The sequence below is a fragment of the Podarcis pityusensis genome (genome assembly GCF_964106645.2).
Source record: "Podarcis pityusensis genome assembly, chromosome: 14".
NCBI lineage: Eukaryota > Metazoa > Chordata > Lepidosauria > Squamata > Lacertidae > Podarcis > Podarcis pityusensis.
The window spans coordinates 29,438,400-29,459,690 of NC_138039.1; the positions used below are offsets into that span (position 1 = coordinate 29,438,400).

At 44.9% G+C, this 21,291-nt stretch overlaps 2 protein-coding genes and 1 long non-coding RNA gene across 3 annotated transcripts; 1 reads left to right on the forward strand and 2 right to left on the reverse strand.

Annotated features, from left to right (window-relative positions):
* Positions 1 to 650: 650 nt before the first annotated feature.
* Positions 651 to 9,645, reverse strand: MTFMT (mitochondrial methionyl-tRNA formyltransferase). The gene is made up of 9 exons (XM_080982207.1): positions 9,461 to 9,645; positions 7,915 to 8,127; positions 6,608 to 6,730; positions 5,672 to 5,774; positions 5,122 to 5,197; positions 4,278 to 4,369; positions 2,388 to 2,469; positions 1,756 to 1,838; positions 651 to 1,284 (listed from the first exon to the last, which is right to left on the reverse strand). Exons 1-9 carry the CDS (start codon positions 9,625 to 9,627, stop codon positions 1,090 to 1,092), a joined length of 1,134 nt encoding a protein of 377 aa, XP_080838333.1. The 5' UTR covers positions 9,628 to 9,645; the 3' UTR covers positions 651 to 1,089.
* Positions 2,505 to 4,268, reverse strand: LOC308463685. The gene is made up of 2 exons (XR_013979687.1): positions 3,253 to 4,268; positions 2,505 to 3,166 (listed from the first exon to the last, which is right to left on the reverse strand). It is a non-coding gene; the product is annotated as an uncharacterized lncRNA (long non-coding RNA).
* A 4,413-nt stretch (positions 9,646 to 14,058) lies between the features above and the next one.
* Positions 14,059 to 21,275, forward strand: SLC51B (SLC51 subunit beta). Its single transcript, XM_080981540.1, has 5 exons — positions 14,059 to 14,280; positions 16,539 to 16,629; positions 19,400 to 19,549; positions 20,151 to 20,241; positions 20,729 to 21,275. The coding sequence occupies exons 2-5, from the start codon at positions 16,590 to 16,592 to the stop codon at positions 20,949 to 20,951; spliced, it is 504 nt and encodes a 167-aa protein (XP_080837666.1). The 5' UTR covers positions 14,059 to 14,280; positions 16,539 to 16,589; the 3' UTR covers positions 20,952 to 21,275.
* Positions 21,276 to 21,291: the final 16 nt, after the last annotated feature.

Here is a 21,291-nt window from a genome sequence, read left to right on the forward strand (position 1 = left end):
GATGCTGTTTTTACTCCAACTGAAGGAGTAATGTTGGCTGACCATGTATGTTAGGCTAAGAAGCACAGAGTGCCACCTGTTGGCTTACTGGTGCTACAGCACCGCCAAGAACGTTAGAAACAACAGTAAAAAAACCCACCATCATGACAAGTGGACTGTGTGTGGAGAGAGAACTTATGTACTGCAAGGGGTTATAGCACTGCACAGTGCATAGAATGTGTCCAAAACTGAGTCAACTTCCACTCATGCAGTTGGGCTCCCTCTAGCTCTGCATCCGCCCACCCCTTCAAGATGCCCCCACATGTGCTGCCAACAGTCCCCCGCCTTTTGCAACAGGTTTTGAGGGTTGCAGGTAAGAGAAAGATTTCTCTTAGCCCAAGACGCTGAGGAGCAACTGTCCCCAAAGCAACACTTTACTCCTCACTCTTACAGAGAAAAGTAAATGGATATACTCTCAAATACCACCCTTGTCAATACAAAGCTTGTTCCCTGCTATTGGTGAGGAAGCCAGTGTTTGAAGAAAAACAAAACAATATTATCCTAGCATGTGAAAAATGCAGGGAACTTGTTTTTACACAGACGTTCTTATGCTAATCAGAGTGTAGGTCACAGACACTGTAAGAGTCACAGAAGACCACATCATTCAGATAAACTTATATAAAAAATAATTTATCATTCAATATTGCAGTAAGTGTAGCATTGTTATCTAAGGTAACTTTACAAACCTGCACTTTTGAGTACAAGGATTAATGTACTGTTAACCTAGAAAGCCAGAGAAAGGATGCCCATATAAATCCCTCTCGCAGAGCTGAAAAGATTATTTCAAGGCTACAGATACTGGGGATGAACACACTGTTCAGGGTAGCCAGAATGAAAACCGTTTGGGAGACCCATAGAGGAGCAATAGTCAAACTCCACCGCCTCTTGACATCTTCCTGTTCCTTCCATCCCTGTTTCAATTGATGGCTACGCAGGGAGACACCAAGACTCAATTTCTGATGCAGAGATGATATGGCGTGGAGATGTCTCCAACCCTGCCAGCATAAACAAACACCTGGTTGATTCAGACAGCGTACCAGGCCTTCATTGCTATGTGTTGCGAACATGCAACAGTGTTCCTTGCCGACTCCTTTTCACTGGGGCTAGCTTGAGTGTTTGGAACCTGCACGTCCCGGGAGTCATTTTGGAATTCTGCTGGAACCAAGGATGTAAGTAGCCATTGTAGAAGTCAGCAGCTGTCAGCTTCTTCTTAAGCACCACAGCTTTAACTCCAACCCAGCCTTCCTGGGGAAGGAAAGAACAAGGTGAAGCTGAGTCTTGGAGAGGTCTCAGCACATCCCGCAAGTCATGAAGTCACACAGCAAAAACATGGGGTTGTATCCCACTGACTTACACACTCAAGAAAAGACACATTGAAATCAGTGGAACAAAGTAAAGTTATGCACATTAACTACAAGATGTTTACTCTGAGAAGGACAAACACTGGATACAATCCATGAAATTCAGTATCCTGTCAGTTCTCAATCATGTTTAAAAACCCAAGTTACTGTAATGCAATGGGAAGGAGGGATGGATTTAGGAAATGCTTGCGAACTATGCATAGTTTGATTCTCCAAGCCATTGAGTGGTAAAAGCAAGCAACTTCAACATAAATTTGATTTGCAAAGTGTTCCCCTTACTGCAGCTGCCTGTGAACAGTCTAGTTATAGCCATCTGAGGAAAGAAAAGTGAAACACCACATACATACAAACATACCTTGCAACGAATCACCAGTGTCTGCAACTGCTTATGATAGAACACTGATCCTGGGACGGTTCCGTTTTCAGCTGCTAACCTATCTGAACACAAAACACATGTTCTAGACTTAGTTTTCCCACAACAGGCTGTTGTGGAGTTGTGCATGCCCGATGTATCATCAGCCACATAGAACCAGCCCAAATGAAAATATATTGCGATGCTTCCAAGTGTTGCTTAAGCTCAGGTTTTAGTAAACATCCAAGGGAAGGTTGCATAACTTGCAGGAAGCCACTCAAAAGGATTTACACCCCCCAGGTCATCCATATTTGTTATGGAGGCAAACCCAAACAGGGTTCTCTTGGCTGATCTTAGTTGTCATGGTAAGAAATCACTGTCTCTACTGAACCCTGCCTCTGCAGGCTGGTGTCTGTTGGTCATAAAAGTTTTTAGAGATCAAAGGCAGGGTCTTCATTTATGGCCAGAAGGTAAGATGACACCAAGCTAAAAGGCCACACAGCAATTTGAAACACTTGCAGCAAAGACAAGCAATGATATATAACTTCACTTTCACAGAAGTGCCTCCAGTGTTATGTTTAACTACTTTTTGTGCCATAGCTAACAACCAAAATTGCTGAGATGTATGTACATACCATTATGATCGTGTAATGTCTCCACTTCCACAAAATCCAAGAGTTTTACAGTAGTACCCATCCAGAGTGTTTGCAGGGGCATCTGTAAAAGGTACAGTAAGGTATCTTAGCCACAGATGTTCATAAATATAATTTTTATTATCAGGCCAATCAAATCACATTAATTCCAAATCACATTAAATCCAAATTATACAGCCGGATTTTAAATTTTTTTGTTGGGGGTACCCATACTTCAAGTTCCAAAAGGGGTCAAAACATCGCTCTTGCTGCTGCCTTGATCAAACAGTTCTATCCAGTTCTGTCCAGATAGTCTTTCTGTTATTTTCTTCATCTTCTTGTTGTTATCATATATTCCTTTCTTTGTGATCTCTGATAATCTTCACAAGCGGGTGAAAGACAAACATCTCCTGTGTGGGTTTTACACTCTCCAAAAATCATATCACATAAAGGACAGACGCCATTTCCACACCTCCGTTAAAAACATTCCCACAGTCTGTCCGTTGATTCACAGGCTTGCGAATCTATATCTCAGAGGGCCCTGCCAGGTCAAGGTAACGTTCCGATAACCATACATTCACATTCCAATGACCCTGGTCCTCCTCCCTCTCGTCTTCCTTAGGCAAGCCTGTCTTCACGAAACTCCATTTTTAACTGCGTCATAAAACTTTCCTTTCATTCCCCGGTATTTCCACCAGTCCTCTCCTCAATCAATAATTCACTCCCACACAGTTCTTAGTCTCCTGCTTATGATTAATAATAGCAACGATTCTTCTCTCTGTCTGGAGGGGAGGGTTAATGGTACTCACATAAGGCAAAAAAAGAAAAGTTTTTTCCTCCCCTCCCTTTCCATTTCACTCCAACATACCAATCTCTTGATGTTGATTCTTCACTTGATTTATTTTCACGCCCATCGCTCCGCTCACAGAGATCCCATTAATCAGCAGTCTTTACTCCCGATCTTCACTTGATGTATGTGCATTAGCTTCTTTCCAATTATATATTTCCAATTAAATATTTCGAGCTAATGCGAACCAGTGCGCTAATTGGAGACAGCGTCAGGAAGAGCCGACCTCACTCGAGGGCTTCATGCTAAGTGTCCACATCCCCTTCTTTCGAATCCGGGGGTGAATTATGGACACCGCTGGCAAGGCAGTCCCCCCATCCCCTTGGGGGGGCAAGGAAGGCTGCATACTTCCCATAGCAGCCTCTTAATTACCTCATGTGGGTCGGAGAGATGTTATTGTCGGCCATCTTCCAATGCGCCCCCTGGTGGCACCCTTAGCCACAGATGTTCACACTCATTTCAGCTAAATGAATCCAGAGTTGTCAAACTGTTTTCATGTTCAGTCAGCAATACAAACACAAATTTAGGGCTAGTTTCTGCTTTTTTCTGATGTGTATTAGCAGAAGCATTTCAAATACAAGAAGACTAGGTCAGATGCAAACTAGTTTCCCCAAGGTGTATGAAATTTGAGTGCATTTTAGATTTAAAACAACTTTTAAAAATCAAGGTCAGCCTTTACCAGCCAGCCCTGTAGCTTTGTTGGAAATAAGGCATGCAGTTTAAATCTTTGGTAAGCAGGACATCAAAGGAATCTGAGCAACAAAAAGCTAGTATGTAACTGTGGGTGAACGAGTTGCTCATTTGAAGCTACAGGGAAGTAAAAAATCGACTAGCATCCCTCCCCCCCTTGGCTTTTTTTAATTTTAATTTTGCAATCCCAGAACAGCTGGTAAGTGGTGGGGTTAACCCATTTCCTCCAAAGCTGAATACTAAGGGGTGGGAGAAATTCTCTCCCAAATCAGCATTTAATTATATATAATTGATAGGCTATTGAAATTCTTTTGTAGCCTAGGATTTTAGTGAACTTCTTTGCAACACTGCATTACCATTGCTCCCAAGGCACGATGCATCCTCATTATCTGCTCAGAAGTTTGTTCTTCCCACTGGATGCAGCTCATTGCAATGCTGGCTTTAGGAGCTTGAAGATAACAAAATGAAAGTTAATGAGTGAACTCTGAGTCATGTTCCTAGAGCTAAAAGGCTACCAACAACTTCTAGCAGCAATGGCTATGCTCTCCCTCCACAGTTGGAGCCAGGAAACTTCTGAATGCCAGTTGCTGGAAACTGCAAAAGGGAAGAAGGCTCTTGTGCTCAAGAGAGAACAGTGGCCTGATCCAACTGGCTTGTCTTACATTCTTAACCCTACAGTTCAAATGATTGCACCACCAGTATTCTTTCACTGCAATGCATTGTGGTTCCCCCTGCTTCTTTCCTTGCAAACTGAGGGGCTTTTACCACAGACTGGTCTCTCAGCACCCTCCCTCTCTCAATGCTGTTGTGCCAAGGTGGAATGGCAATGGGAAAAATTCTGGCCTGTGGGTCTAATGAGACCTGGCAGGGATCCTACTGTGGCCAGGCCATTTTACCTACACCATGCTCACTTGCCCCACATCTGACATGTGTGGCAGGTAAACATGCAGCTGCACACCAAATTGCTCTTGCTGACAGCTGCCCCCTTTGAAGGTGTGTTGTCAGTGCCAGTCAGCTGATCAGCACTGACTGTGTGCCTCTTTAAGGTTGTCAACTGATGTCAAAGTGGCCTGCGGGGGAGGTCATGATCCATTTTTTCTGGGCTATCAGAAAGACCAGCTGCCATTCCTGAACTGTGAAAAACTGTAGGCTTGATTGCAATGTGCTCACAAGAACAAACATGAAACATCGGGTACATACCAAAAGTTGCTCCTTCCTTTGGTTGCTCTGTCTTGTTCCTTAAACTGTCAGGTAGGTTTTTCAGAACAGAAATGAGCTGAAAGGAAGAAAAAAACCCGAAACATACATCACACAGCATGAAAACAATGTTTTGACTACAATAATAGTGTTACAGTGCTACCTCAGGTTACATACGCTTCGGGTTACACACTCCGCTAACCCAGAAATAGTGCTTCAGGTTAAGAACTTTGCTTCAGGATGAGAACAGAAATTGGGCTCCGGCGGCGCAGCGGCAGCAGGAGGCCCCATTAGCTAAAGTGGTGCTTCAGGTTAAGAACAGTTTCAGGTTAAGAACGGACCTCCGGAACGAATTAAGTATTTAACCCGAGGTTCCACTGTATTTATATTCTGAACTTAGGAAAGTGAGTTTCTCAATGTTCAACTTGTTGTCTCTTAGAAACTGGATGCTTCAACTGACCTGGTTCCCATAACTTGGAATTTCTAAGCATCTCGTAAGTTTTCAACTGTTTTAGAGATGCAACTTGGGGAGGGGGGAGCAGTGTTAACTTACCATACTTGCCCCAAGTTTGGATAACATGGATTCCAACTCTTTTGCTGAACAACAGGGTGGCACTGTGAATGTTTCCTGCTTGATAATTGGACCTACATCAAACCTAGGAACACAACACACAACTTTAAGGAACACAGGAAGCTGTCACTGGTCCACCTAGCTGAATGCTGTCTATAGCAGTGTTTCTCAAACTTGAGCCTCCATCTATTGTTGGACTACAACTCCTGCTCATAGCTAACAGGACCAGTGATTATGGGATTATGGGAGTTGTAGTCCAACAGCAGCTGGAGACCCAAGTTTGAGAAACACTAGTCTGCACTGATCATCAGAGGCTCTCCAGAATTTCAGGCAGGAGTCTCTCTCAACCAAACCTGAGGAGGTCAGAGCTCAAACCTGGGACCTTCTGCATGCAAAGCAGATGCTCTACCACTTAACTAAAGTCCTTCCCTCTAAGCTTCCCCATTTAAGTGTTTTGCCAACACCCTCAGCAATTTTCAAGTGATCTGTGGGGGATGAAGATTTGGGAACCACTGCCTTAATAGTAACACAAAGCAATTTAAGACACTGAGAAGATTACCCAGCACTAAGGATGGACTGAACAACTAATTCCATCCCATTTTATGCATTTTCTACACACTTCTTACATAAAATTCATTTACCAGTTAACTGCACATTGTATACACATCTTTTGCATAGAAAATACATTCTTGGGTGCATTTTTAGTGCACTGAAAATGCATTGCGAAATCTGGAGAAGTGACTGGGAACTGTGTTTGGGTCCACAAGCAAAGTTGGGAGCACTTGATCACGTCAGCCTGCTTAGAGATGCTGACCAAACAGATTCTTCCCCCATCTCTATTTGGCACCCATGAAATTATGAGTTCCTAAAAAGGACATGTTTGCACCAACGTTCTGTTGAATTAAATAGCTATTGTACCTCTTTGGCCTGATCTGCATAATTGTCACCCCAGTAACTGTATCTCCATGGAGCACTGTGTGGATTATCGGTGCTGGGCCTCGCCACCTTGGAAGACAGCTGGGATGGACATTCAGCACACCACTGAATCAGAACATTTGGAAGTTAGAATAGGACCAGTAATTCTGTAACATATATAAGCGAATAGTAACCATTTTGAGAACTCACTTTAAAAAATGCAACTTAGCATTCACTGTAACTGCCCAAAGATATGAAAATATAATGTGAAAACTTAGTATTACATAACTATGCATGCAGTAAAAAGGTATTCTCCTATTTTTGTATTTTGCTATAACCAGTAAACTGTCCCACTGATAAACAGTGGAAAACGTGATCAAGAAAAGTGAAGGGTAAGAAAAAGTAAATGAGGGAGTACATGACAACATGCCTTTAAGTAACATCAAAACTGGCTAATTGAAATTAGCAGGTTGAGATGTAAACACTTTTGATAGATTGACAGAGTAAGGAACATCCACACACTCACGACCTATCAGCTTACTTGTCTCTCTCTCCTTGTTGTTTAGAACTTGTCTTGTGAACTGCCCTGAGATCTTTGATGAAGGGTGGTATATAAATCTAGTAAATATTATTATTATTAATAGACGTCTTAGATTGCATTCTGTTTACAAATTCCTCCTCCTCAAGATGAGAGGTCATCTTTAACTAGCCTCTGAGAGAACAAAGGAGTAAGCATGGCTACATTTTTCTTCTTTAGACTAGTTAGTTGAACTAGAATGAGAAACCTTTTCTATCAAAGTTATGCAGTTCCTACAATAAACAACTTTATTATTTTCTTACATACAAGCATACCTGTGTGCTTGCAACAGGTAAAAGTCTACTCTCTAACCAAGATTCACTAGCCAAATGCTGCTGACACTGCACAGTAAAGGGAATAGGAAATCAACACAGTTATTCCAATAGGTTCCCCATTGCATGTACAAAGAATTGTACACTCTGCATCAATTTATGGTGAAAGCCCTACATATTTTGCATTGGAAGTTAGAGTACTAAATCAATTCAATTTTAGACTGACAGTGCCTGTAAAGCAACCCTTATTGTACCCCCTTAGACAATAATGCATTTGAGAGGGCATTTGTTATTAATGTCTTCAGGCACTAAAATCCTGCACAAAGTTACATGAAAATACTAGTCTGATTAAGAATTACAGCCTTTCCCATATTATCCTGCTCCAACCACTTTCCTTTAACACACATCCCAGATTGCAATACAAACAAACTACTCAACACATTTTGTGTTCACAGCCTTACTATGGAAACTTCAGGATGAGGTCCTCACTGAGAAGGCGTCCAAATGATGCCACCACACCGACATCAAAGTGATCACACAGACCTACATCTGGCCAGAGGTGGATGGGGAGCTTAAGTTGCTCTGCACAGCTCTTGACAGGGAGACCCTTGGGCAGCTGGGAATGAAGAGTTACCACCTCCAGACAGTCCACAAGATGACCTGACTTGGCCTCTCTGCCACAGGACATAAAAGAGAATTATGGAGGACACTGTTTGAGAACAGTGCCAAGCTGCTACCACCCCAGTAAATGCCCTCCCACAAGACGCTCCTTTATACCAGGTCAGGTGCTTTGTCTATCTAGCCCAGTATTGTCTCCTTTGACTGCCTGCAGCTCTCCAAGGTCTATGGTCTTTCTCATCACCATCTGCCAAATCTACTTAACAGGAATTGCCAACAACTGAACCTTGGCCCTTCCCCATACAAAGCATTCACTCTGCCAATTGAGCTAGTCCCTCTTTTCCCACATGTGCTCTCTATCATTCTTATCTCTCCAATGCCTTCTGCACAATACAAACACCTTGGGGCACTGAGGGAACCCCCCTCCATCTCCATCCTCAAGTCACTCCTATTTACACTGGCTTTTTGACACCTGATATACGCGGGTGGCACTGTGGGTTAAACCACAAAGCCTAGGACTTGCTGATCAGAAGGTTGGCGGTTCGAATCCCCACGACAGGGTGAGCTCCTGTTGCTTGGTCCCTGCTCCTGCCAACCTAGCTGTTCGAAAGCACGTCAAAGTGCAAGTAGATAAATAGTACCGCTCCGGTGGGAAGGTAAACGGCGTTTCCATGTGCTGCTCTGGTTCACCAGAAGCGGCTTAGTCATGCTGGCCACATGACCCAGAAGCTCCCTCGGCCAATAAAGCGAGATGAGCGCTGCAACCCCAGAGTCGGCCACGACTGGACCTAATGGTCAGGGGTCCCCTTTACCTTTTATATATACATACCCACACAGTACTGTGATTAACCAACAGAACAGTATTTTATAATTTATGCTGCAAAACATTTTGTCTGTCGCCTTAATCGGCTTGCTTTGATAAAATGAAATGATGCTGTTTCCAAGGTGGCACTTAGGGTTCTTTGAGGATGGAATGCTTGGAAGGCCTATATGGACACTCCCTATTCTTTTGATTGCATCCGTTTTAAATTGGTCTTAATATTGTATGTATCTTTAAAATGCTGCAACCCACGGTGGGAAATTGTGCTGAAGGGCAGTTAACGAAAAATAATGATAATGATACCGGTAATAACAGCGAGGTAACTAGTTGATGAGGAATACCATTCTCAAAATACAGCTGCTGCTGCTGCTGCTGCTACTGTCAGTCAGAGCAGCCACTACTGGGTTAATAGCCACAGTGAGCTAGAAATGGGCAGCTCCTGTTCTTGGAGCTTCTCTTCTCCCTTTCACTCGATGCCCTTTCACCCTCTCCCTGTCCCACAAACCAAAACCTTTGACCCGGCTCCCGAAGGCCTTTTCCCCCTTCCCTCCTCCGCCCTAGAGACCCACCGGGCAGCCTGGAGCGCTAGGAGGGTCTCCGCCGCGAAGCCGTCAGTCCCAAAAAACAGGACCCGCCAGGGCGGCTTTTCCCGCCTCGGAGCCTCCGCGGCTCCCGAAGCGTAGCCCCGCCCCAGGCTCCACCGGCCCCGCCACGCCCGCAAAATCCGGCCCCTCATGGACCCTCCGCCGGCAGCCCCCACAAGCCGCCACCGCCGCCCACCCCGCCTACGCGCTCCAGCGTCGCGGCCCGAATGACGTATAACCCCGCGCGACACTCCACTTGCGCATCTGTGGGCGGGGCAACAACTGCTCGGGTCCAAGCTTGGCTCGTCGCGGTGGCTTGTGGGATTGCTGGGCGGTGTTAATCAAGTAACCGCAGCAACCAGGGGCAAGCCGTATCCATGGCAACTGTTCGGGGCCTACCTCGAGCCCGTCCACTTGTTGTCACAGTCCATGCTACTCGCAGGAGGAGGGTTGCCTTGTTCTCCCTGTTCTTGCATTCTTTCTTTCTTTCTTTCTTTCTTTCTTTCTTTCTTTCTTTCTATTAAAGATTTTGTTGATTTACAAAAGTGTGCAATATCTCTCTCTCATGTTTTTTCCCCCATGTAACATTTTTACAAATCAATTTCATTTGTTGAGACATTAGGAAGAAAAGGGGGGAAGAGGTAGAGCTGCGTTGCAAGCAGGAGTTCAGGCAGAAACTATAGGGGAAAACCTAAACAAGAAAATAATCATAACAGGTTGAAAAAACTACACTCAGCAGCCCCTATGTCGCAACAATATGTCGAAACTATAGAAAGAGTAGAAGGGAAATAAAAGTAAAAGACACATAGGATCTAAATAGCTTGAAGGAATTTAGATATTATTATTCGTCAGTTGCATGAAGCAGATCTTACTGCATTGTGGGCTGTAGAGCAAGCAAGGGATCAACTGATCAAACCCCTACTGGCAAATCGGCCGGGAAAATCTGAAGCCTCCCATATTAAATATCTCTTGGATGACAGATCTAATGATATTACACTGGCCGTGGCAAAGTTTCTCTCAGAAGTTAAAAGTAACAAGGATCAGCTTGCTTGAGACAAAACAAAATGACCGCCTCAGTTTCTCTCTCTTTTGTGGTCGGCTGTCTTAACTGTATTTTGTTCTGAAATAGTCTGATGGGTCTTTGGACCGCAATAAAGATTTTATTTATTTTATTATTACCTGTTCATGTTTGATATTTTTTGCAATCATTTCTCTTACCATTTTATGCATGGCTGTAACAAAGTGTGTGTTCTTGGAGAAATAGAAAAGCAAATTTTTTTAAAAAAAAACAACACACAGCAGGAACAGGTGTGTCCTCCCCACCCCGGCGTGGAGATGCCAGTGGTGGTAGGCAGGTGTCACCTGCTGCATCCCTGCCTTCCCTTACTATTGAAATAGGAATATGAATACCACATTTTCCCACCAACACCATTGTGCTCAAAAGCAGTTTGCGGAATAAGTGTCTATGGCCATTTAAACTCTCTCTCTCTTTCTTTGTGGGTGTTATTCTTTTGTTTGTTACCATGTTACATATTTTTATGCTTTTACAATGTGAACCGCTTAGTCATCCTCGGATGAAGGGTGGTATGCAAATTTAATACATATCTTTCTAATGTCAGAAAGACATTCAAGCTAACGATTTAGGAGTGTTAATAAGTTAAAATATGCAGCATTAAAGGATAAACATAGAACATCATGGAGGGAGGGATGGGAAGTCAACGGATTAATTAAACGTATTGTTGATGGTTATGTAAACTTTTGAAAACAAAATAAATACAATGCTTCAAAAATAAATAAATAAATAAATAAATACAGCAGCCACAATTATAACATGTTGCTATATAACATTGTCAGTTCAAACCTATAGTTTTAAAGAATTATTTCTGAGAGAATGCTTTTGTTTTACACTGAAGTGTTCAAAAGGGGTTTGGGTTTTTTTAATCTTAACAAAAAAAGATTAAGGAAATCCATCTTTAGGGACAACTTCACCACCACCGTCAGACACTGCAGGGCAAGCGGGGCAACTGCAGGGGTCCCACTTCAGGGGCTTCTATCACCTAAGGCCTCACCCTGCATGGGCATACTTTACAAATAAAGTAAATAAATAAAAATACTTAACTAACTGATCAATTGTGCCCCCCGCCCAAAATAATGTCTGTCCCCCCCCCCCCCATAAATCCTGGCTACACACATATCATCCTGTCTTAATGGTTTGGGCTGGCCATCCATTTTGGCTTGCAGGCAGCACTAGTTATTCTCTAACCAGGCAGGGATCTGAGGTCAAAGACACTGAAGACACAAGGTAATATCTACAAGAACTGATAAACAACCTGAAATATACTACATCCCAGATTGCAGTTTCTTTCTAGATATATCAAGGGCGAAACTCACCTTTGCAACTATGTTCCTGGTGAGTAATCTTTCAGGCAAGAATACGGCAGGCCTTTGCTTGCAGTAAACTTTGCCTAGGCTGGTATTTAGAAAAGGCACTAGGGAGTGTGCCAAGCAAGGCCAGTGAAGGGTGTAGGAAGAGGGTGTGTGGGCTGAGTGAGGGTCCCAGGGACCAGACAGAGGCCCAGACCTGAGGTTTCCCACCCCTGATTTAGAACAGTATAACACTTTCCCACAAAAAGTTATCGAAGTGGTTTAGAGTGTGAAACAGGGCAACAATTGAAATAGGTAGTCAACTCAGTGCCCTCCATATGTGTTGGGCTATAACTCCCATATTTCTTTAACATTGCCAATTCTAGCTGCGGCTGATGGGAGTTGTAGTCCATATCTGGAGAATACTACATTTACTACATCTGGTTTAAAACCTCTGAATTCTAATGGTTCCATTACAGCAGCTCTTCTGAACTTTGTATCCTTTTAGAACTTTGTATCCTTTTAGAATTCAAAGCATTCAGGTAGTTTGAACTTCAACTCCAGTAAGCCCCCACTCAGCATTGGGATACCAGCGGTCCAACTAGCCTTGTCTTTCCTCTGCCAACAATAAGGGTTTACCCACACTTACCTTTCGCCGTGCTTAAAAGCTCAATGTCCAAGGCATGGGTGTAGCCAGGATTTTTGTTAGGGGGTGAAAGGAGCTTTCTTTAGGAAATCAAAGTTGCCCCCCTGTCCCCTCCCCCTGGCTACATCCATGGGTACAGGGGATGGGGAGGAAAGGGGGAAGAAATGAAGCGACAAGCAGCTTTTCATGTGAACAACTCCAAATCCTTACCTAGTTTAGAGTGAGGCATCACTTATTTTTATTTTGGGACTGCTCTTTTGTGCAAGCATGGTAGATCAGAAAAGGTGTATGTGCACATGCAAACGAATACCCAAGTATCTCAGCTTTCCTGGCTTGGAGCAACACCCACCCACACGGCTGCTGTTTTGTGCAAATCTGGTAGATTGAGAAAGCTGTATTAAAAAAAAAAGTAAAGGTGTGTGCTTACAGGTAAACAGATACCAGTGTGCAAAGCCAGCCCACCTCTGCTAGAGAAGCAGCCCCAGTATAGGTGCTGATTTCCTACTGATTTCTTGCAAGATCTTGCAAGATCTCATCAAAGTCTTGCAAGAGCAAAAGGAGAGCACAGGATCTCATGAGATTTGGGTGAGATCTTGCAAGCTCCTTCAGGGAATCTGTGCCAATGCCAGGACCGCTTCTCCACAAGTGGCAGAGGTGGCACAGCTTGGTGGTACAGCTGCAGTGCCACCGGCAGTTTGGTGCCATGGTGGTTAGTGTCTCACTGGTGGTGGTGCAGCAGAGCAGGGAAGAATTTCCTGTTTTGCCTCAAGTGGCAAAATGGGACTTACTACCTCAGGATTCCAGAACTTACATCTGTCAGTTCTAAGGGAAGGCAGGCAAGGACCCACAGCCCAGGTGGGGCTTGCTAGCACAGGAAGGAGGTGGGTGATTCCTCAGCTGGAATAGGCTCAGGACAGGTGAGGGTCACATGCCTCATCAAGCCCAGAATATACAAAAGGAAAGCTGTCCTGGCCAGGCCGGCGTCCATTGACTCCAGTGTCCATTTAGTCCACGGGTAGGCAAACTAAGGCCTGGGGCCGGATCCGGCCCAATCGCCTTCTAAATCTGGCCTGCGGACGGTCCGGGAATCAGTGTGTTTTTACATGAGTAGAATGTGCCCTTTTATTTAAAGTGCATCTCTGGGTTATTTGTAGGACATAGGAATTTGTTCATTATTTTTTTCCAAAATATAGTCTGCCCCCCCCCCCAGGTCTGAGGGACAGTGGACTGGCCCTCTGCTGAAAAAGTTTGCTGACCCCTGATTTAGTCCATTGACTAAAAGGTATGCATTGTTCATTACTGCTAGCTGAAGGACTTTGTGCTGTATAGATAAGTTCCACTATTATCCACAGTGAGAGAAAGATAATGCACCAGTCTGCTTCCCTCCAAATTTGTGCCATGGTTTCATTTCACGATGGCAGAAAAATAATTTCTTTTTCCCAGAGGAAAAAAAAATCCACTGTGGACTCTTTTAAGTCAATAAATGATGAAGCCCCAGCTTTTGGCTTGGGGATGAGTTTATTCACCTTTGGTTTGGAGCTGTGGGTGTGGACAGCTCATGGACTTTACAAATTCCTCTCTTCTGTGCTTAGCTCCAGCCGTCCTTGGCTATAGCACAGGAGAATGAATGTGTGTGTGTGAGTAACAACAGCCTTTGCAACCAAAGAGTCAGTGCTGAGATTCTCACAACCGACCCCAGGCACTGAACAGCCTAGAGGGGCAGCATCTTCAGAAAGCTGATTCAACATAACACTATCTTCCCATTGATTCCTGAGCACAAAGGGCATACTTTCTGGTAAGATCATTCTTAAATGTTTGCAAAGGGGAATGGGATGAAACCAAGAAGGTGTGTTAGGGAGGGGAAGAAGGTTGGTTTCTAAGAGGAGAACACTATTATTTCTGTATGTTATGGTTATTTCTAATTGCTTAATATACTTTTGAATTGTTATTCATTTCATATGCTGTGAGCCACTTAGGGGAATAATTTTCGGGGAAAGTGGCATACAAATGAACAGCTGGTGATGATGACAACTAGAGTTCAGATTTGCAGTTTGGGCCCCCAATTCCCAGATGTCAAAGAGATCACTCTGACTCCTCAGTGGGTAACGCATTTTGCCTAAGCTTAGAGATGTTTCTCTCCAGAGATCCTTGAAATGTTCTTAAGCTTTATAATGGGGATGGGGGGGGTGGACAAGGTAGTGCCCTCCAGATGTTGGTGGACTCCAACTCCCATCATCCCTGACCACTGGTTGTGCTGGCTAGGGTTGATGGGAGTTGTAGTCCAGCAACATCTGGAGGGCACATCCCTCTTTGGCCCGGCTTTGCATCCTCCGTGAGTGTCTTTGCCCAGTTGGACTGTGTCTTTGTACTGGAGAATCCCTCTTGCTTGCCTAAATGGAGGACAGAGAGGGGTGTGGTGAGTGAATGTAAAAACTAGCCCCCTCAAATGTAAAATTTACATTTGTTGCCCCACCCACCTTTGCTTCTGCCCCCACCCACCATAGGCATGTGGACCCCAAAAGACTGGCCAGAAGGGAATGTGGCCTCAGGCTGAGGACAGCTCCCTTTCCTGATCTAACTTTTTGGTGTGCTCCTCTTCTTTTGCACTTAAGTCTCCCTGATTGAGAAAGGCATTCTGAAAACCCACACCATATATTTTAAGTACATTGTTTCTGCCTATGAATCCTGGGACTGGTAGCTGCAGTTCCTTAAGGGTGCTGAGAACCGTGGCTCTGTGAGGAGTAAGCTACAGTTCCCAGGATTCTTGTGGGGGGCGGGGTAAGCCCTGACTATTAAAGTGGTATGTATGCTGTGGTTGTCACTACACAGACATATAGAGCCATGCGCAGCTTATAACACTCTTTTCTGTCTCTATAACTGCAATAACCTCTTTTGGCCATGAAATGTGAACTTTGACCTGCTATGAGATTAAATTCGGGAGAATGTAGCAAGAGGGAAAGTGATAAAGGAGGTCACTTACCGTAAGGATGTGTGTTCTTTGCCCTGGGTAGAAACTCCTTGATAGTGATGACTCAGAGCTAGTGGGTTAGTAGCCAATTGAGGCTTTCTATGTTTGTGGCTCAGCTTGAGAGGCTGTGATGCTTCTGAATACCAGTTGCTGGAAACCACAGAGTGGGAGAGGGCTCTCCTGCTCAGGTCCTGCTTGCTGGGTTCCCACAGGCATCTGGTTGGCCACTGTGAGAACAAGATGCTGAACTGAATGGGCCATTGGCCTGATCCAGCAGGCTATTCTTATACTGAACATCTTTAAAATGAACCTGTGTCAGAAATGTTGCTGTGGATCGGAGGAATGCAGATTTTAAAACTTAGTGGCTGGAGTGCTTTGTGAAAATTTGATTGTGTACCCAGAGGTGTAGTATAAGGTTACCAGATTTTTTTCAATGAATCCGGGGACACTTGTCAACTCCCTACTAAATACAGTGGTACCTCTGGTTGCAAACGGGATCCGTTCCGGAGGCCTGTTCACAACATGAAAAGTGTGCAACCCGCAGTCTGCACATGTGTGGGTTGCGATTCACCCCTTCTGTGCATGCGTGTGACGTCATTTTGCGCTTCTGCGCATGTGTGAGCGGCAAAACCAAGAAGTAACCCTTTCGGGTACTTCCGGGTCACCACGGGACGTAACCTCAAAGAACATAACATGAAGCGGACGTAACATGAGGTATGACTGTAGATGGATTTTGTCAGGGGACTGATCTGTAAATCCGGGGACTGTCCCTGGGAAACGGGGACATCTGGTAACCTTAGTGTAGCAGCCTCCGCCAGTGCCTAGGGTAGACCCAAGTTGTTGAAAACTACAAACCTCCATGCCACCCAAAAGACCCCCATGGTGCCCTATGGCCCCCAGTGTGGACCGCCCCCTCCCCCCTGGCTACTGCGTATACCTGTGTATAGTGGAATGGAAACATGTTTTCCTCTTCAAATCTCATGGGCTTTGCTGCAATTGGACCCTGTCTCTTGTGATGCTGTCCATTTTCAGAATATCAATAATCTGTACACATATAAGCATCTTGGTTCCCCTCCCCCATCTAGGTTCTATTTGAAGATCCTTTGAAAGAAGACTGGAAGAGTTCCTGCGCCATCATGAACACTTTCTGGGCAATCCTCTGTTTTGTGGTGTATGGTAAGTATAGGGGTGTGTATAGAAACTAGGAGAGGATATATTTCCTAAGTATCATCCCTCCTTACTCACGTTTGTGAGTTCAGCAGAGTACACCCCTTTGCCAGCAAAAATAAGGAAGCTGTTGATAAGCTAGCTTTCGCTTTTTTATTTAAGTACCATATTTTTCGCCCCATAGGGCGCACCTAGTTTTTTTTTTGGGGGGGGGGGAATAAAGAAAAAAAATTATTTCCCCCCCAGGCACGGGGCTGGCGCGGGGGAAGCCCGAGCTTCCCCCGACCCCAGCCCCCAGAACAGCCTGCTATCCGCAAGCCTAGGGAGCCGTGCCGGTCTCCCCAGGCTTGCGGAGAGTTGCGCAAAGCCCGGGCGCGCTCTTCAGCGCGTCCCAGGCTTTGGAATGCAGGCAGCTCTGCACAACCTTTGGGAGCCCGGCGCGGTTTTGCGCCGGGCTCCCTAGGGTTGTGCAGAGCTGCGTGCAGCCCGGGAGTGCAGGCAGCTCTGCGCAACCCTTGGGAGCCCGGCGCGAAGTCGCACCGGTCTCCCAAGGGTTGTGCAGAGCTTCCTGAAGCCTGGAGAGCGAGAGGGGTCGGTGCGCACCGACCCCTCTCACTCTCCAGGCTTCAGCGAAAGCCTGCATTTGCCCCATAGGACGCACACACATTTCCCCTTCATTTTTGGAGGGGAAAAAGTGCGTCCTATAGGGTGAAAAATACAGTATCTAAAGCCATTTGCACATAACAAAGTATGTATTTTATCAAAGTAATTTTTGAACTGAAATACAATTAAGAAGAAGTATATTAATAGTGATTTGGGGGGGGGAGCCAAGAGAGTGGGGACCTAAGCTATAGCTAGTTTAGCTTATACGTAAATCTGGCACTGGTCTTAGAGCAAATGATATGTTATCTGTTTGTAATAAAATAGATGCCTTACACAGCACTTGAAGGTACGTAAATCTTTACTCATATTTGTGTGTGTGTGTGTGTGTGTGTGTGTGCAATGCTTTTCTCCCTTGAGTCCAAGAGAGGGTTTAGTCATTTTGCTTTCAAAACTCCTCCACAGCAGTGCATAAGTTATTAATCCAAACCTTGCCTGTTCTCAGAAACTCCTCCAGACAGTGTCTGCTTGAAGTCACCCCACTCAACATTCTCAGTCAAAAAATCAACTAACGGAATAATCAACCAACTGCCAACTGCCACTTCCTCCTTCTTTCTTTAACACCATTCACTATATGTGTACAATGCAATAGAGTACAAATACTAGCATGATCTGTCTCTGTCGCATCCCAGCCTGGTCCAGTATCTTGTACTGGGATTAAAGAATGTCAAGTGAGACAGCTAGGAAAGGCACTTCCATTTCCGGATCTGAAGAGCCGCTCCCAAGCTGAAACAAACAGTCCAGGCCAGTGAATGAAACAATTGTCAGAGAGCTCCATAGACCCGCAGGCACTCACAACCTGGGGAATTATGAACTGTCCAATGCATTAACCAGATTTAAAACCCAGCCATGGGTTGTGTGTCCAATGTAGCACCAAATTTATGTCACTTAGTGGTATACAGTGGTACCTCGGGTTGCATACGCTTCAGGTTACATACGCTTCAGGTTACAGACTCCGCTAACCCAGAAATAGTACCTCGGGTTAAGAACTTTGCTTCAGGATGAGAACAGAAATCGAGCTGTGGCAGCGCAGCGGCAGCAGGAGGCCCCATTAGCTAAAGTGGTGCTTCAGGTTAAGAACAGTTTCAGGTTAAGAACGGACCTACGGAACGAATTAAGTACTTAACCCGAGGTACCACTGAACAATAAACCCGCAACTTACGCAGGGGTTACGTTCCAGAGATTGCACCCGAAGGTAAAACTGTGTATAGTCAAAACACATCTGGCTCAGTGGTGGGTGGGATTGTCCAAATCATTCCCCCCCCCCCCCGGAACTCCACTCCCATTCTGTTTTTTAAATTTTGTGCCACACATGTAAAGTTGAATGAGCACAAATTAAATCTGCATAAGTTCTGGGCTTACTGTAGTTGCTCTGTTGATGTACAGTGGTACTCAGGTTACATACGCTTCAGGTTACATATGCTTCAGGTTACAGACTCCGCTAACCCAGAAATAGTACCTCAGGTTAAGAACTTTGCTTCAGGATAAGAGCAGAAATCGTGCTCCAGCGGCGCGGCAGCAGCAGGAGGCCCCATTAGCTAAAGTGCTGCTTCAGGTTAAGAACAGTTTCAGGTTAAGAACGGACCTCCGGAACGAATTAAGTACTTACCCCGAGGTATCACTGTACTGTTTTGCACCAGTGAAACACTGTTGCACAAGACGTTGCACCAGCTGATTGCTGGTCACCTTGTTGCACAGTAGAAAACACAATTTGTTGTGCAGCAAGTTTCCATTAGCACAGCTGCTGTGTTGGAGTCCTCTGCTGCGTGACATTAAAACTCATCTGTCCAGCAGCACGAAAGCCCTGGCACTAGCAGACAGCAAATGTTGGGCACAACTTCATGTCATGATGGGCTGGTACTGGTTACATTCCCATAACCTGGTGCCTTCCAGAGGCTTTGGATTCCAGCTCCCATCAGCCCCAGCCAGCAGGGCCAATGGTCAGAGGTGAAAGGAGTCGCAGTCCAAATAATGTGGAGGACACTGGGTTGGGAGGTGGCTGAGTTACAGTGTTGTTTTAAAGGTTAAATACAGAACCAAGGGACAGTATTTGATAGTCATTACAGCCCAGGGTTAAAGCTATGACTGGAAACTCATTTTGTGCTGTTCTCTCACCCAGCTGTGAACACAGACCTGAGTGGACACTCTGCCCTGGCCATGTCTAGCCCACACGCTCAAGATCCCCCAGAGATCAGCGGTAAGGCTGAAACAGAAGAGATGCCTTCAGCGATGCTTCAGGAGCTGCTGTGGTTTTTCAGGAGAGAAGAATGTGAGTTCTCAGAAGGATAGGCTTGTTTGCAGAATTGTCACTGATGAGTGTTGTGGGCCCTAGGGCAGTTCCCACATTACACATTCTGTGTAATAGCTGAGCAGTACACTTACAGAGCTTTTCACATGTAACCTTCGACGTGTGCACAGCCTGTGCATGCAACAGTTGAGCTGTACAAGTTACCAAATGTATGCTCCTCCACACATGCACCCGTCGATGTGTAAGAGAGAGCTTGTACCTGTTTTCAGTGCAATATGTGGACAGTCTTTCTAAGACTCAGAGCGTGGAGACTGAGAGCCCAGGGTGGAGCTTAGAGAGTGAATTAACAGTCAATCCCAGGGAACTCTGGGAATGGTAATTCTTGAGGGGAACAGGTGCTCCTAGCAACTCTCAACACCCTTAAGAAAACACAGTTCCCAGAATTCCTTGGTGGAAGCTGTGACTGTTTAAAGTGGTACAAAGGTGGTTTAAATGTATAATGCAGATGGAGCCCATGTTGGAAAGGCAGAAAGGGTGGGACAGGCTGTGAGAGAGACAGCCGGACAGCAATTCCCAGGAGCTATTGACCCATATTATCATGGCTCCCTGTTTTCTCTTGCAGCAACTACATGGAATTACTGCATTCTCGGCCTTTCAGTGCTAGTTCTGCTTGTAGGCATAGTCCTCTTGTGGAAACGTATTGCAGCAAACAGGTAAGGATAATGCCAGAATGGAGGGTTCTTATGTAATGTCTCCTCAACTGGGCTCGTTGGCTTGCAGAGTCGGAGCTGGAGATGAGGAAGAAATTTGGTTCGGCTTACCTTTCAAAGCAAACTTACCTCATTTGCACTTCCTGAAAACAATACCTGAAAGGAGCTAGCCTTCAAAATTGCAGCTAGCCTTCAAAATTGGCATGTCTCTGAACTTTTTCATATGGTTCTCAGGATTCTTTGGGAGAAGCCATAATTTTTCAATGTGGTGTGATAGTGCAGAGGGGCAGCAAGTTGGAGCTGTGCAGAAGCACTAGCCATGTAGCCCGAATGCTGTGGATGTGTCTCTGCTACAGACTTAAATGGGTTTGAGCCATTTTCTATCCCCAGGAAACCTCGAGAAATATAGTTTTCAGTCTCTTCCTGTCTCAAAATTAATCTGAGCCTGATTAATTTATTTTATTTATTTCTTCTCCTCCCATCCTGCTAGAGCCCAGAAGATTGCCCTCATGCACCAAGAAGGGTATGTAGCTGGCCAGCCTGATGAGACGGAAATGAAGCAAGCTTTTGTGCCTTTGAAGGAAGATAACAACTCTGGTTCCCCCCCAGAGAACTTCCTTCCAAAAGGAGAAAATGCAGGGCAGGTGACGATCCATTGGAAGGATGGGAACGTTACAACCATGTTTGCAGATGTGCCTGAGGAGGATGCATAGGGTTACACAAGATTGTCATTAGTTTTTTGGAAATTGGGTTTCTAAGCCAAGCAAAATTCATCAACTGGACCCAAAGTAGCTGCAAAGGGGTGAGGTATTAATGTTACATGTGGTGCAAGGTACCAAACTGACCATTTCTATTCATGCAGTGGGTGTAATTATAATTTAAAAGTGTTCCTTTAGATTTTCTTTACAGGGGGTTTGAGATGAAAAGAGAAAGTAACTCAAATGTTCCATGGTCTGGAGTACATCAAGGAATGGAGGGCAGGTATTATTCTGTACACCTGTATGATCAATAAATGCTTTCCATATTTTCTTAATTTACCATTTGTCCCCTGGT

Excerpts from the sequence above, each read along its gene's own strand:
- MTFMT (XM_080982207.1), bottom strand. The coding sequence starts at position 9,627 with ATGAGGGGCCGGATTTTGCGGGCGTGGCGGGGCCGGTGGAGCCTGGGG. Across the intron at positions 5,775-6,607 it reads ATGCAGATCAGGCCAAAGAG|GTTTGATGTAGGTCCAATTA; the intron begins GTACAATAGCTA and ends TTGTGTTCCTAG. Across the intron at positions 4,370-5,121 it reads AAAGGAAGGAGCAACTTTTG|CTCCTAAAGCCAGCATTGCA; the intron begins GTATGTACCCGA and ends GTTATCTTCAAG.
- SLC51B (XM_080981540.1), top strand. The coding sequence starts at position 16,590 with ATGAACACTTTCTGGGCAATCCTCTGTTTTGTGGTGTATG. Across the intron at positions 16,630-19,399 it reads CCTCTGTTTTGTGGTGTATG|CTGTGAACACAGACCTGAGT; the intron begins GTAAGTATAGGG and ends TCTCTCACCCAG. Across the intron at positions 20,242-20,728 it reads AAACGTATTGCAGCAAACAG|AGCCCAGAAGATTGCCCTCA; the intron begins GTAAGGATAATG and ends CCATCCTGCTAG.